The sequence below is a fragment of the Rhipicephalus sanguineus genome, chromosome 1 (assembly GCF_013339695.2).
Source record: "Rhipicephalus sanguineus isolate Rsan-2018 chromosome 1, BIME_Rsan_1.4, whole genome shotgun sequence".
NCBI lineage: Eukaryota > Metazoa > Arthropoda > Arachnida > Ixodida > Ixodidae > Rhipicephalus > Rhipicephalus sanguineus.
In genome coordinates, this window is record NC_051176.1 from 94,070,632 (window position 1) to 94,083,702 (window position 13,071).

The 13,071-nt window shown below is 45.4% G+C and overlaps 1 protein-coding gene across 2 annotated transcripts in view; it reads right to left on the bottom strand.

Moving 5' to 3' along the window:
• Positions 1-1,303: 1,303 nt before the first annotated feature.
• Positions 1,304-13,071, bottom strand: part of LOC119374063 (SH2 domain-containing protein 4A) — a 64,486-nt gene continuing 52,718 nt past the window's right edge. For both annotated transcript variants that reach the window (XM_037644159.2, XM_049415301.1), the window contains exons 2-6: positions 12,845-13,039; positions 10,844-11,000; positions 9,228-9,597; positions 5,292-5,430; positions 1,304-1,635 (exon numbers count right to left, since the gene is read on the bottom strand). In XM_037644159.2, the coding sequence (XP_037500087.1) occupies positions 1,304-1,635; positions 5,292-5,430; positions 9,228-9,597; positions 10,844-11,000; positions 12,845-13,039 (1,193 nt within the window). The remainder of the gene's footprint in view (positions 1,636-5,291; positions 5,431-9,227; positions 9,598-10,843; positions 11,001-12,844; positions 13,040-13,071) is intronic.

The following is a 13,071-nucleotide window of genomic DNA, read 5'->3' on the forward strand; positions in this document are numbered from 1 at the left end:
CGAAACCGGACGAAGCTATCGCAACACACAGTTCACGTTGCACCAAGCGACCAAGCAAACGCTCCACAAATGGCTCCACACACGCGACCATGTGCGCGTAAAGCCGACAAAGCCAAACCAACGAACGAAACTCCATGAGGAATGGGGATTTGGCTACGTAGTCCGCGATAACGAGCAGATGTTTCGGCAAGCCATCATCATCATTGTCGCCAGCTTTATGTTTTTTTGTAAACAATGATGGCGGCTGCTTCTCAAGTGCGCTGTAGCGATAGTTTAGCACAATCTAACAGTAGCATGAATGCATTTCAGCAGTTTTCGAATGTAATTAATGTTGCGAGAGTAGATTATTCGCGCACTCGTGTTTCAAAAATTTCGTTAATGAGGGACTGCGGTATGAATATCTTTCGTAGTCGCGAGTTACGAAATGCATTGACTCCTATGGGCGTTCGCCGGTGCTCCGAAAATATTTTGTTGCGGTGAGAATTTCGTTCCCTCGGGATTTCGTTACCACGGGTTTCGACTGTATTTCAGAATGCTTGCTGATTTTTCTATTTTTCTGACCAGGTTCTGCTGTGGTGCGCCTTCATTCAAATTTCATCACTTCCCTGTCACGTGTGATTCTGGTGTTCTGCCGCGCTCAGTGCGCGCCAAGCGCGATCAGTTTCAATTTCGCCCGTGAAATTCGACGATGAATACCTTGAACTACATGCAACTTTTGTGATTTCTAAAAAAATATGTATGCCGTAAATTGGCATGCACTACAACTTTGTAATATAAACACCTGCCCTCAAGTCAATAATTAAAAAGTTAATTAATGAGTTTTTGTTACAATTAGTCGTGTCAATGTCATTTTTACTGCGGGAAAGTATTTCCGCCTCAACATAGGGTTCATGTGCGAAAACAACAGGAGCCCGACTGTCATAGAATTTTTATAAAAAATCTGTATTGTCTAAAAAAACACACCCTTGCTAAATGACAATTACATATTGCCTAAGAAAAAAATGAGTTCCACTTCGTTCACATTTTTCTTAAAGTGCAGTTGTAGGGAATGGGCATAGACCAAGTACTGTGTGGTTTCTATAGACTGCCACGACTATTGTAACCATTATAGCTACTACAGGCTACTTCAGCGCTTTTATTTAGTGCACCTTTTTTGTGCTTCTCGCGACAAACCTTTAGTTGTTTCAATCTCTTATACAGTAATATATATCACACGCTTCCATCCATTACTGTAGGATCATTTCTGTGATAACCTCTATGGACTACAAAAATGAAGATTATTTGTAGGATTTCATCTTTCCACTCACCTGGATGTGGCATGAGAAGGCATGACTGTGGTGGGGCTCCCAATGGTAGTAGTGGTAGTAGTGGTGATGGTGGTAATGCCATTCTTGACGGAGCCATTGCTAGTGCCATTTATCACAAGGTTCGGAGGAGGCGTGGTAGGGAGAGGTGGGGGCACCACTTTGGGGGGAACGGGAGGCTTTCCATTCAGGCTCATCATGCTCACGGGGTCTCTCATGTCAACTGAAGCCAGTGTCTTGCCATTGCCGAGGTGCAGCGCTCTCTTGTGCTCTTCACGGGCAATGCGTGCTATCTCGCGAATCTGCTTCTCCACTTCTTTTGCTTTCTTCTCTGCATGGGCAATGAGAACATGAGCTGGAGTTAGTTGATTCGCTATCTCGGAACAAGCGAGCCTAGTGACAGTAGCACTGCACAGCCACATTTCAGATTTGTGTTGCATGATCTGGTGTACGACATCTATGCTATAATTAAACTGTGCCACGTACATTTTTTTTTCTACACCGATTTTTTATAAATTGCGTATGACATAAAGCAGGCATTCCTTGCGTTTAAAATACAGTCGAACCCACTTATAACGATCCCACATATAACGATCTATCGGTTATAACGACCATATTTGGGTGCACTTACCATTTTCCTATGCTAACCATAGACGAGTTGCAAAAAACAGCGCCATCTGTACATATGTACAGGAAGCAGCCAACGGGCGCCATTGTGCATGAGCAGTCCCGTGCGTTTGGCTGGACATGCATACCACCTGGATCACACAAAACGTTCACATCCAAGTGAAACGTTTATCTCACGTTCATAGTTCTTTTCACTCGCACGAGCGCCGCGTTCTTGCGTGTTTTTTTAATGGTTCTCATGCACAATGGCGGCTCAGTCCAGTGTTGCCTGAACACTTTGGGGCTTTTTACAGTGTTGCTGGCATTTATGCAACTCGTCTATTGAAGCTGCGTCCAGATATAGCGAACATTTTTCAAAGCCTCCTACTTTTACAACGAACACTTCAGACATGGACGCGGTAAAAATATGGTGCATACGAAGCGAAAAAAGGTTAAAACATGCCTTCTAAAGCGTGACAGGGGCGCGCGCTCGCGTGCCCCGCTCCAGTTTACTCGCGACTAAGATACCCAGATCGGCGAGCACCGCACGCAGATTTTGGACGCTGCGAGCGAGGTCGCTCACTTTCCAGGCGTTTCTTCAGTGGTAGAATGGCAGTGGGGGAAAAAAGAATTGTAGGCAGCATGAAGCCTTGCGGTCAGCTTTCGCACAGTAGCCTTTCCCGACGCCGTTCTCTGCAGCTACGACCGCCTGAGATGAACCAAACAATGCCTTGGAACGCAAGAAGGCATAAATGCAAGAAGTGATAACCGCGATAACTTTCCATCGCAAAAAGGTTCACTGCGTCCCTAAACTTGTCGACGCCACAATGTGCCGCGAAAAGTCGTCCGTCTTTTCGGTAACGGCAGAGACCGGTCGATCGGTGATTACGACTTCTGCGCGATTTCGGCGATGCTTTCGCGGATAAGCATCAGAAAAGAGCGAAGGCGAGGTGGCAGCCGTCGATGAACGTGCCATTATGCCTTACAGCCGACAACCTTATCACAGTCATCTGTAGATATCTGCTCGGCTGCGCGTGTGGCGTATTAAGCCGTACACTGTGTATGGACGGCGGTACGAGCACGCCATGCTTAGCCATGCTGCCGTTCGCAAGTTCGCCGCCGCCGCGTCGTGCGAGACCGCTTTAAAGTGCGCGTCGCTCTGTTGTTGAGCGGCGCGGGCACCGAGAAACGTCGATGCACTGACAGCGAGCGTATACTGCGTGTTTGACTTGGTGACAACAGAAGTGCGCCGCGCATCGTCGTGCAAAGCCGCGAGAGCATCGCGGAGACGTAGAGTGCGTGTTGCTTGGAAAATGCTTGTTCTCGCCGCGTTGAACGAAGAGGCTAGTCGCCGCACCCGTGCACGGTCCGGAGTGAAGCAAGCACGAAGAATGTACAAACGCGCATACGGCATACAGCAAGCGGCCCGGCAGTGACTCCGCGACCCGAGTAGGCGATGCGCTGCACGCAACTAGCCAGGGATGATCGGCTCCACGTCGCGGTACCGCGCTTCGGTGAAACGGTGTCAGCTCATTGCAAAGGCAGTTAATTCACTCGTGAGCACGCAGCGGGCGTCGCTTCACGACGCGAAAAGGCTTAGCTTGTCACCTAAGGGGTTGTTAGCACTTTAATAAAAGTGCACAAAGAAAAAAAAAACGGCTTAGCCGCCAAGCGCACGTTTTTAAGGGCGAGTCCATATACAACGAACTACTGATATAACGACCACTTTTCGCGACACTTTCGAGTTCGTTATAAACGGGTTCGACTGTAACTGTGTACTTTTGGGTGTCCTGTTTTCTGGTGTAAAAATCACACCTTTGTTTAAGACACACCCTTTACTTTTTGATACTTCAGTGGAAAAAATTGGTCTGCAAGGCACACCCATCTTTAACTCGGTCTGCATGATGAAATGCTATCACACACGCTTTTGCTTTGCAAAATGTCATACTCACGCACCGCACTAAATATATGGAAACATAATTTTCCCGACCTGCTTTTTCTAACAGGATAAAACTTTGAAACAATGCTCTCTTAAGTTGTAGAAAACAGATATTTATTGCACTTCACTCAAGTCATCGAAGGCCCCATCTTTTGACACACTATTAAAAAGTTTTGCCACTTCAAAAGCAGCGTCGTGGTGCTACTTGTATACAACATTGTCAACACCTGTACATCACTGTCATTGCCTCTATAGCATGGTGTGATCAGAGTGAACACACGAACAACGATCACATCACACCTAAACACACACACAAAATAGAAAGGATGACCAGAAAAACGGACGATGTGACTACTGCCGGCATAGCTTCTGACAATTTCCTAAAGGGAAAATTAGTTCTGTGCACTTTTGTGTGCATGGGAACGCTGGGATACGCCGGATTCAGATTGACAACATTATCACAACATTATCAAAGAGCGAGAACACATTGAAGACTCGTCTACCTAGAAGAATTCCGTCTGTCACAATGGCTCATCTACTAGAAAAGCATGTAAAAAGCCGGTTATTTTATTACATATAAACATTATTTAATTATGAGGATTTTTACTTGGATATACAATTAGTACAAATTTAAACAAAAGTATGGAGGGCAGACGAAGGACAGATGACAAGGTCAGTGTTTGCTCTTGACAGTTTATCATGTGTTTATTCTTTTAACTGCTTGAATTCACACTGTAAGAGTAAACGTTAGGAAAGTATGCTTACGGGTGAGTAAAAACGTAAAGATTTTACATTAACTCTGCGTCATTTACACTTCCATGTGCACATTTTAGGCCAAGCCTCACTGAATGCTAGCGACGCAAGGCTCGTAGACACACAAATCATCATTCCCATGATGGCATGGTGCCCATTAGAAAACTCGCATAGTCAGTGGAACAAGATTCCCCTCCAAGTAATATTGCAGTAAACTATGACTGCTGGACTGCCGAGAATTCTCACACGGAAACTTGTGATGACAAACAAGTGGCGCTTCATTTATATTAGGTAGGTGGCAGGCGTTACAACTTAACAATGAAAACAAGTGGAAATTTTTTTTTTATTTTGTCAATTTCATGGCTTTAATCATTGGTTTAAGAAAAAGGGGAAAAAAAACTAGCAACTACATATAACAGCAACATAGCACGTGTGACAACGGTGGCTATTACCAGAGCCACCATGCTGCATAGCAAGGAGCTACCATATAGCTATGATCACTTCACCATTAAAAAAAGACTCAAGGCATAGCCTTCCATATATCGAGTATCCTATGACCTACAGGTGCACAGGAGTGAGTAACAATTGCCCATGAAGCATGTTCACAACCACCGAGAGGAACTGCCCACCACTTGAATAGTAAAACAATGTAAGAAAGACATTGCATTGTTTCCTCTGAGATGTGTTACCTTGCTCAATCCAAAGCTCCTCCTGGACCATGCTCTCACGCTCAGCAGCCTCAATGCTTTTGCGCTGCTGTGCCTTGATTTCCTGGTATATCTCCTGTGACCGCTGCTCCATCAGCTGCTTCAGGCTTTCCTCTCGATTCTGAAAGCAAGAAAAAAAAGTAAAAGCCCTTAGAAGTGCCACCATCATATAACAATGAATCCAGTACGTATTTCACAACATGTTGATTAATACCTCATGAAAGTGAAGTACTATATACAACTACAGTAGCACACAGCACAATGCAGAATCTTGACTCAACCATGGTAGCAAAAACAGATGGGGCATGCTTGATGCAACTGTGCTGAGCATGCTGCCAATAAGATTGCCACATGAAGAGGCAGAGTGCTGAAAAAAAGTGGACATTATAGACGAATTCCACCGGACATACGTCACGAAAATGCGGTGGCGCTGTCATCAGGCGTTTAGTTTCGTGCGATAGGCAAAAGCCGCTGTGCCTACCGCAGTTGCTGCCGTGTTTTCGCTAGTGCGTGCGCTGTTTGCCGTCGTGCTACGAAGAAGAAAGGGTGTACCGACGAGATGCGCTGCGGTTACTTACGTAGGAAGGCACAAACGAGGCGGAATAAGTTTTTGTCCACTTTTTTTTACGAAGACCCTCGCAAGAAATTGGCCGCAGCTGTTAAACATGAGAACTCGTCTGCGACACCGGCTGATCGGTAGCATTACAAAAATGGAGTGGTTTGCGCGGCTCATTTTATCTAAGGAAAACGAGTAGTTTTGTCAAATGTGTGTCATTGTGATGTGCCGCACAACATTTTTTCTCATAAGCCTTGTGTGGAGCCATTGGAAGCATGTTGACCTCAGAGCACAAGTACGTAAGCGGTGTGGATAGCTTTGTAATCTCGTATGCGGAGAATTCATCGCGATTGAAAAATGTGAAAGTCAGAGGGTAAGAAGGATTTGGTAGTATTCGCGTGAACTAAAGGTGTAGCTCGGTTCATTAACGCAGCAGCATATGAAAGCACGACTTCGGCTACACTTTTCCAAGTTGTATGTGCGGCTGCGATTACACATGCAACACAAGTGCATTGGACACGGCTGTTATGGCAATACGCATTAAAGGGACACTAAAGGCAAATAACAATTTATGTCAGAGTGAAAGCCCAATGTATGACAACTTCTAAAATGGCAATATTATCAACAGCAGTGCCCTACTTACCGAGAAATTAAGCTAAATGATGAGCGCCACGAGTGGGACATTTTTGAAGTGATCCCGATGACGTATGGAAGTCGGCCTACAATAAATCACTAGTAATCAAACTAGCAGCAGTAAAAAAAGAACATTCCGAGCATCAAAAGACGTAATAAAATGCTGTTTGTTCGTTTCTGCTTGATTCATGTAAAACAAAACCTTCGTGGCGTTGCCATGGGGAACGGCGCGCGTGGTTCAAAGGTTCCGTTTTCGCCGAACTGCGCCTCGCCCGTCTAAGCGGTAGTTTCGGGATCGCGTACTGCTGTGCGTGTTTTGCGCGCTCGTGACAGTCGCTCTGACAGAAAGTTCGACAAAATGCCGCATGCGTGTGATATTGCCGGATGCCCGAATGGTGCACAACGCCAGTGCTGCAGCAAGGAAACCGGTGTGTCTTTTCACTGGGTGCCGCGGAATGAACCCTTACGCTCGAAGTGGCTTAGTGTCATGCCATTGCGCCAGTGTGCTGAACAGTCAAAAACTTTGCGTGTGTGCTCGCTGCACTTTCGTACAGAGGATTACGAGACCAACCGCAACTTGGTGAAGGCTTTGAATGCGCCCATCCGAGCAAGTCTTTGCCGCAGCACCGTTGTTGCTACTGTGGGTCCCGCTACTTCCGCTCGGCTGCTACTAGTGTTGGCGGCCGCGCAGTAAAAGCGGGCAACGTTGGGAACGGCAGCAGTGACGTATGAAAGTCGTATTTTCAGGCGGGAGACTTGAAGCGCGCTAACGCGATGCGGACCACTAAAAACGTGATTTTATTTCAAAATAAGCACTTCCTTGGCACAAAAGCAGCACTACGATGTTTCTGGACCGCTATTTCAACAATCAACGTCGACTTAATATTTGCCTTTAGTGTCCCTTTAAGACATTTCCATGTCTGTCAGACTGCACAGGCAAACTGCAAGCGTGAAATGTTCCGAGTCTGTTTACGGGCTGTAGGCCTTCGCGGCCTCGATTTCAGCGTGCGGGCAGAGCCGCGGGCCCGTACACTGAAGTGATAGCAGCCTTGTCCATGGCATGTAGTAATGTTTTAATACATTGTCGCAGCTGTATCGCCAATTAAAGTGTCACCGAGATTGCCCTTCACGCTTGAATGAGTAACTGACCCGGCAAATTTGTTTATATGCGAGGATTTACCGTAACGATTATGGACCTGTTCGTAACCTTACTCTGCGCATTTTCATACCGCAGCAAAGAGCGTCGTGCGGGGCTAGGAGGTCCGTTTTTGCATTAGTTAACAAACTGAAGTGTACACGTGTGACCACAGCAACGTCGATGGCATTTCGCGAATCAGTAACATTTGTGGCGTCAAGATACCTAATGTTATGGTGAGGTTATCAGAGGTAGAGTTGCACGTCAACATAGTTTTTATACGTTCATTTCAGAGTTCTTGTTGGGGCCACGGGAACTTCCTCTGTCGGGGCCGCTTGGCCGCCCCTTGTAAACACGCGGGAGGCGCCCCGACTTGCGGAGCTCGGAGGCAGCTTTGCAGCTGCTATGCTCGTTGTCACGTGGTCATAGAGGGCGGTAGCAAGCTTTGGGCTGGGCGGAGCCTACGCGCCACGACGTCGCTACAAGCGCCTCAGTATGTCGACGGCGCCTACCGCTGTTTACAAACATGGAGTAGGTCTATACTCTGTTACGATCTAAAAAAAAAAGTCAGCTTCTCCCACAGCCATTGCTACGCCTCCCACTGAGAACTTGTACAAGTGCTCCGTCCAACAGTGCTTACTCATTCTTGTGACGTCAAGCACTTCTCGAGTGCATCACATAGCCGACTTTCCCATACAGACCCACATTTTTCAGGTCAGAAAGGTTTTAAGTCAGAAACTTGAACATCCTGGTACATTTCGTCAGGGATTCTGACATCACTGTTCAACCAAACATGATGTTTTAGGTAATAATGACCTTTTAACTCCTAATATACGTAATGTTTGCATTAGCTGAGAAAATGTACTAACGGTTCGAGTGGAAATCAGCTAGCCCTACTGTTTCTGGCAAGTGCAGCGTGATTCTGTAGCCGAAGGAGCTGCCATTTTTGCTTAGGTTGTAATAGAGTATAACACCATATGCAACTTCTCAAATTTGTTCAACTACCGTAAAATGCCGAGCAAGCAGCCCCCCTACGGTGAAGGATAATCCGACCAGATTTGGAGGGAGGGCGCTTGCTCGGTCCCAGACTGAAATTCAAGATGGTGGCGGGAGAGTCGCTAAAAATAAAAAATGCCCATCCATGTTTAAATGAAATGCTTTATTTATTTACTCTCTTTATTCCCCCTCGTCACTGTCAAACCATTGAAGCAGCAACCGGTTTGACCAATATACGACCGGCCACGTGACAACAGAATTTCATAAACAACATTAGATATGCATTCAGAGTACTCATTCTTGTGGTTCTTTTTACACAAGCGATGCTCGTCTTCAAAAAAATGTGGCCGCAGGGAAGGAGGGGGAGGTGGGGGGCGCTTGCTCGGTCACTGGCGCCCATTTCAGATCTCCCGAAAAGGGGGGGCTTGCTCGGGTGTGGGCGCTTGCTCGGCATTTTACGGTATTTCAGCAAAAAGAAGTGAACGATTGCATCGACAGCATAGCAAGGTCCTACACTGCCTTTCGAAGGCTTGATGCAGCATTTTAAAATGCCCTTTGCAGCACCAGAAAAACTTGTACATCAAAAGCAAGGACTCACTTTGATCTCTTGCTGCTTCTGGGAGAGCCACGTGCTGCGATCAACTGTGGAGACCCGTGAGGTAGCAACCACCGAGTCTTGGAGGAGGGCAGCCACTTCCTTCTCCAGGGAGAAGCAGCCTTCCAGGGGCTTCTTTTTGCGCCGCAATCGCACCACTTCCTCTATGCAGTCTTTCGGAATCTCCGGTGGAGGTGAAGGAGTCGCTGGCACCACCACTATTTCCTTTTGCTGTTGCTGTATTTGTTGTTGTTGCTGTTGCTGTTGCTGCTGCTGCTGCTGCTGTTGCTGCAGCTGCTGCCAATTCTGGTCCTGCTGCTGCTGCTCCTGCCTCTGCTGCTGCTGCTGCTTTTGTTGCTGCTCCTCTTGATTTCTATTACCAGTGAGTCAAGAGAAGGTAGGTGTCAGAAAATATGTACTACCTTTTGCGATAAACTCTGCCGTCGACAAAAAAATAAGAAAGAAAGAAGATGTTCATCTGAACAGCAAGAAAGGCCATTAAATTTGCAAAATGCTTTCTTTATGAAACAATCGGCAAAGTCATAATGCAAGAACTCTGAGACAAAGTAGTGCATACATGTGGCACTTGTGTGAAAATACTGTATTGGAAAAGAAACACAGGAAAATATGTGCAGCCTAGCTCAAGGCCCCAGGTTTGATTCGAGACATGGTGGTGGCCACATTACAATGGAAATGGAATGCTGTGTGCAAGCACGTGCATGTGCAGAGCATCGAGCGCATGTTATAGAACACGAGGTAGCCAAAATTAGTTTGGATTCCTCACTATGATGGCTGCATAACCAAATTCTAATTTTTGCTGGTAAAACAACAGAATTTAAGTTTTAAGCTTAAGCTGTAATAGGCATTGCAGCTATAAGCACTTGAATTTGGCAGGAGCTACTATAGTCGAACATCCACGGTCGTACAGTAGCAGTCTCATGGATGTCCTTGTTCAGACAGGCGAACACATGTCCAGCATGTTTTCTTCATTTTAACAACGTGTTGTGCAACCTCCACTGCTGGCCACCACATTCTGTCTAATCTCACTATGTTTTCATGTCTGTACGCAGCATGAAGGCCACCATGCCACAATGCTTGGACACAGTCGAGTGACCAGGCTTGGGTGTCTTCTGAAAGCTTCGTTACATGGTCCACAAGTTGGAGTTAAACGTTTCACGTGGCCATTAAAATTCTGTTTTCAATGTCTCGTATCATAACGATTCCAATCAACTTAACAGCTCTCACAAGCTAATGCTGACACTTGCATCATTCCGGTCACTTAATTGCCAATGGGTGAGCCTGTGTTGGCCCAGACTGGCAGTGCTAACTGCACTTAAGCTATTAAAGACCCTTCTTAAACCTCTATTGTCTTTTCTTGAGTGTTTCGCTCGTGTGTTTTTCACATGCATACAGTGGCATTCTAAACCAGCAAACAGCCTCGTCAGTTTGGTGGGATAGTTGTTGTCCTCAGCCCAAATATCTCTTTTTACCCATATCACATTAAAAAGTGAGTTCTGAATGCCCACACTGAGAGAAAGTTCATTTTTCGTTATGGCTTTTGTGTCTTCAGAACACACATTAGTGAGCGTCCAAGACAACTGAATAAACAAGGTGCACACCTTAGCTGGAGTGCTTCCTGGGCTGCTTGAATGCGAGCCTTCTCCTTGGTCTCCTTCTCTAGGATCTCCTCAATGCTGGAGTCTTCAGGATGCTCTCCCATCACCCAAGTCCATGGCTTGCCATCAGAACCCAAGAGGAAGTCCACACGTTTGCTTCCTGTGTGTGACATACACACATGCATTTAGCAATGTACACTAGCATGAAACTAATAATAATTATTGTTGGGGTTTTACGTCCCAAAACTGCGATATGATTATGAGGGACGCTGTAGTTGAGGTCTCTCGAAATTTTGACCATCTGGTGTCCTTTAATGTGCACCTAAATATAAGTACACGAGCCTCGAAATCCGGCCGCCATGGCCGGGATTCGATCTCGCAACCTTTGGGTCAGCAGTCGAGCACCACAAGGCCACCATAGCAGGTACTGGCATGAAACCTCCCATTTGGACCCTCCAGAAGACACACTCAGACCTACATAGTGAAGCTGCCTACATTGCGATGTAAAAACCTATGCCAAAATCACCAATGAATTATTTATTACGTAAACCTTTCCAATCTTCAATTAATAACATTACCTTCTGTGGCAGTGCAATGACTACGGCATTGTGCTGCTTAGCTCAAGGTTGTGGGTTCTATCCCAGTAGTATGTCAATGGCGACATCAGGAAAAAGGGCTCGTGTTTGTGTTTAGGCACACATTCAGGAACCATAGACGGTCAAAATTAACCAGCAGTCGCTCACTACTGTATGCTACATAACAAGATTGTGGCTCTGGAACATGAAATTCTGGAATTTAATTTTGCACTGAACAATATTGGGCTACTTGTTATAGCTTTTACAACTGAAACCAATCAGTAAATAAACCTTGCACGATTACTAGACATCCTGTTCATAGTGCCACTTCGGAGAAATGCACAAAGTGTGCTGCAATATGCATTGCTGTTCCAGTTAACATTTGACCGCACTGTATTTTTCGGCAGTGCACATATATTATTGAAGAGAAATGCATTTTGCCATAGCGTCTCTCTACGGTAAATGTGCGTCCAAGAAAGTGCTTCAATTCAATTTAAATTGAGTGCAGATGTCATTAAGTGAACAATGATTAACAAAAACTTGTCGGTGATTTTTTAGGAAATTATCGCACAAATTCTCATGTCTGCTACCGCTGTGAATTTAGACCTCCAAAAGTTGCTATTTTGTCTGAAATCCCATTTTTAATATTGGGACCCACATGTCATTGAAATATATGCTACTCTTCAACTAGTAACAAAATAAATACATGTGCTACAGAGAAATTTTCCCCAAACATTTTGCATAACATGCATCTCCTAGCTCCAGACTTGGCAGATGTCAATCTGAAAGACTGCACCATAATCTCTGTATCACAATAATTCTGTGCCCCTTCAATCTATTAACTCCTAAGTTATTTTGTTAGGACTGCACAAAAGTTTCCAAACTTTTTCCTACTCAGTCAACATTTCTCTCATAGTGCCCTCCCTGAAATTAACCGTTTATTCTTTGAGCTCAATGCAAATTAAGAACAAAATGCATTCAGAGAAACTAAATTTTTCCACAATACTAAGCAGTCTTCAATAATATTCCTCATTAGTAGGGCGAGTCCACGAGGAAATCTGAACTGATTTCTCAGAAAGAAAGTTTCCCAGTTGACAAAAGAATCGCCCTGGTCTGGGGCAAATTTTTCGTCAACTCGGAAGCTTTCTTTCCTACAAATCCGTATAGAGATTTTTTTGTGGCTTTGCGCAACAAACAGGTGCATGCCTAACTGAAAACAACCATAACAAAAACCAGCAGGTTGTGTCAAACAAAGAAACAAGCACTCAGAATTCCCTTCCTTCATTCACACAGGTGCATGGCAACTTTTTCCCTTCCATGCATTACTGTACAACAACACGTTACGCATTTATCGACATGAAGCAATCAGCAGACCTAAACCTAGGCAAAAAATTTAATCAGATACTATTAGTGAAAAAGCGTAACACACCAGGCTTGCTGCTATTGCTAGTGGTGCCATTCTTTTTGCTGTTGAGGGCAAGCTCCTTTTCACGCTGCTCCCAACGCCGTACTTGCTCCTCTCGCATCTTGCAGAACAGGATGTGCTTCTGCTCATCATCCAGCTCAGCAAGCAGCTGGGGGTCAATGTACATGTCCCGCAGGATTTGCTGGAGCATTTTGACACCTGCATGTATCACAAAAAGATTGCATTAAGTG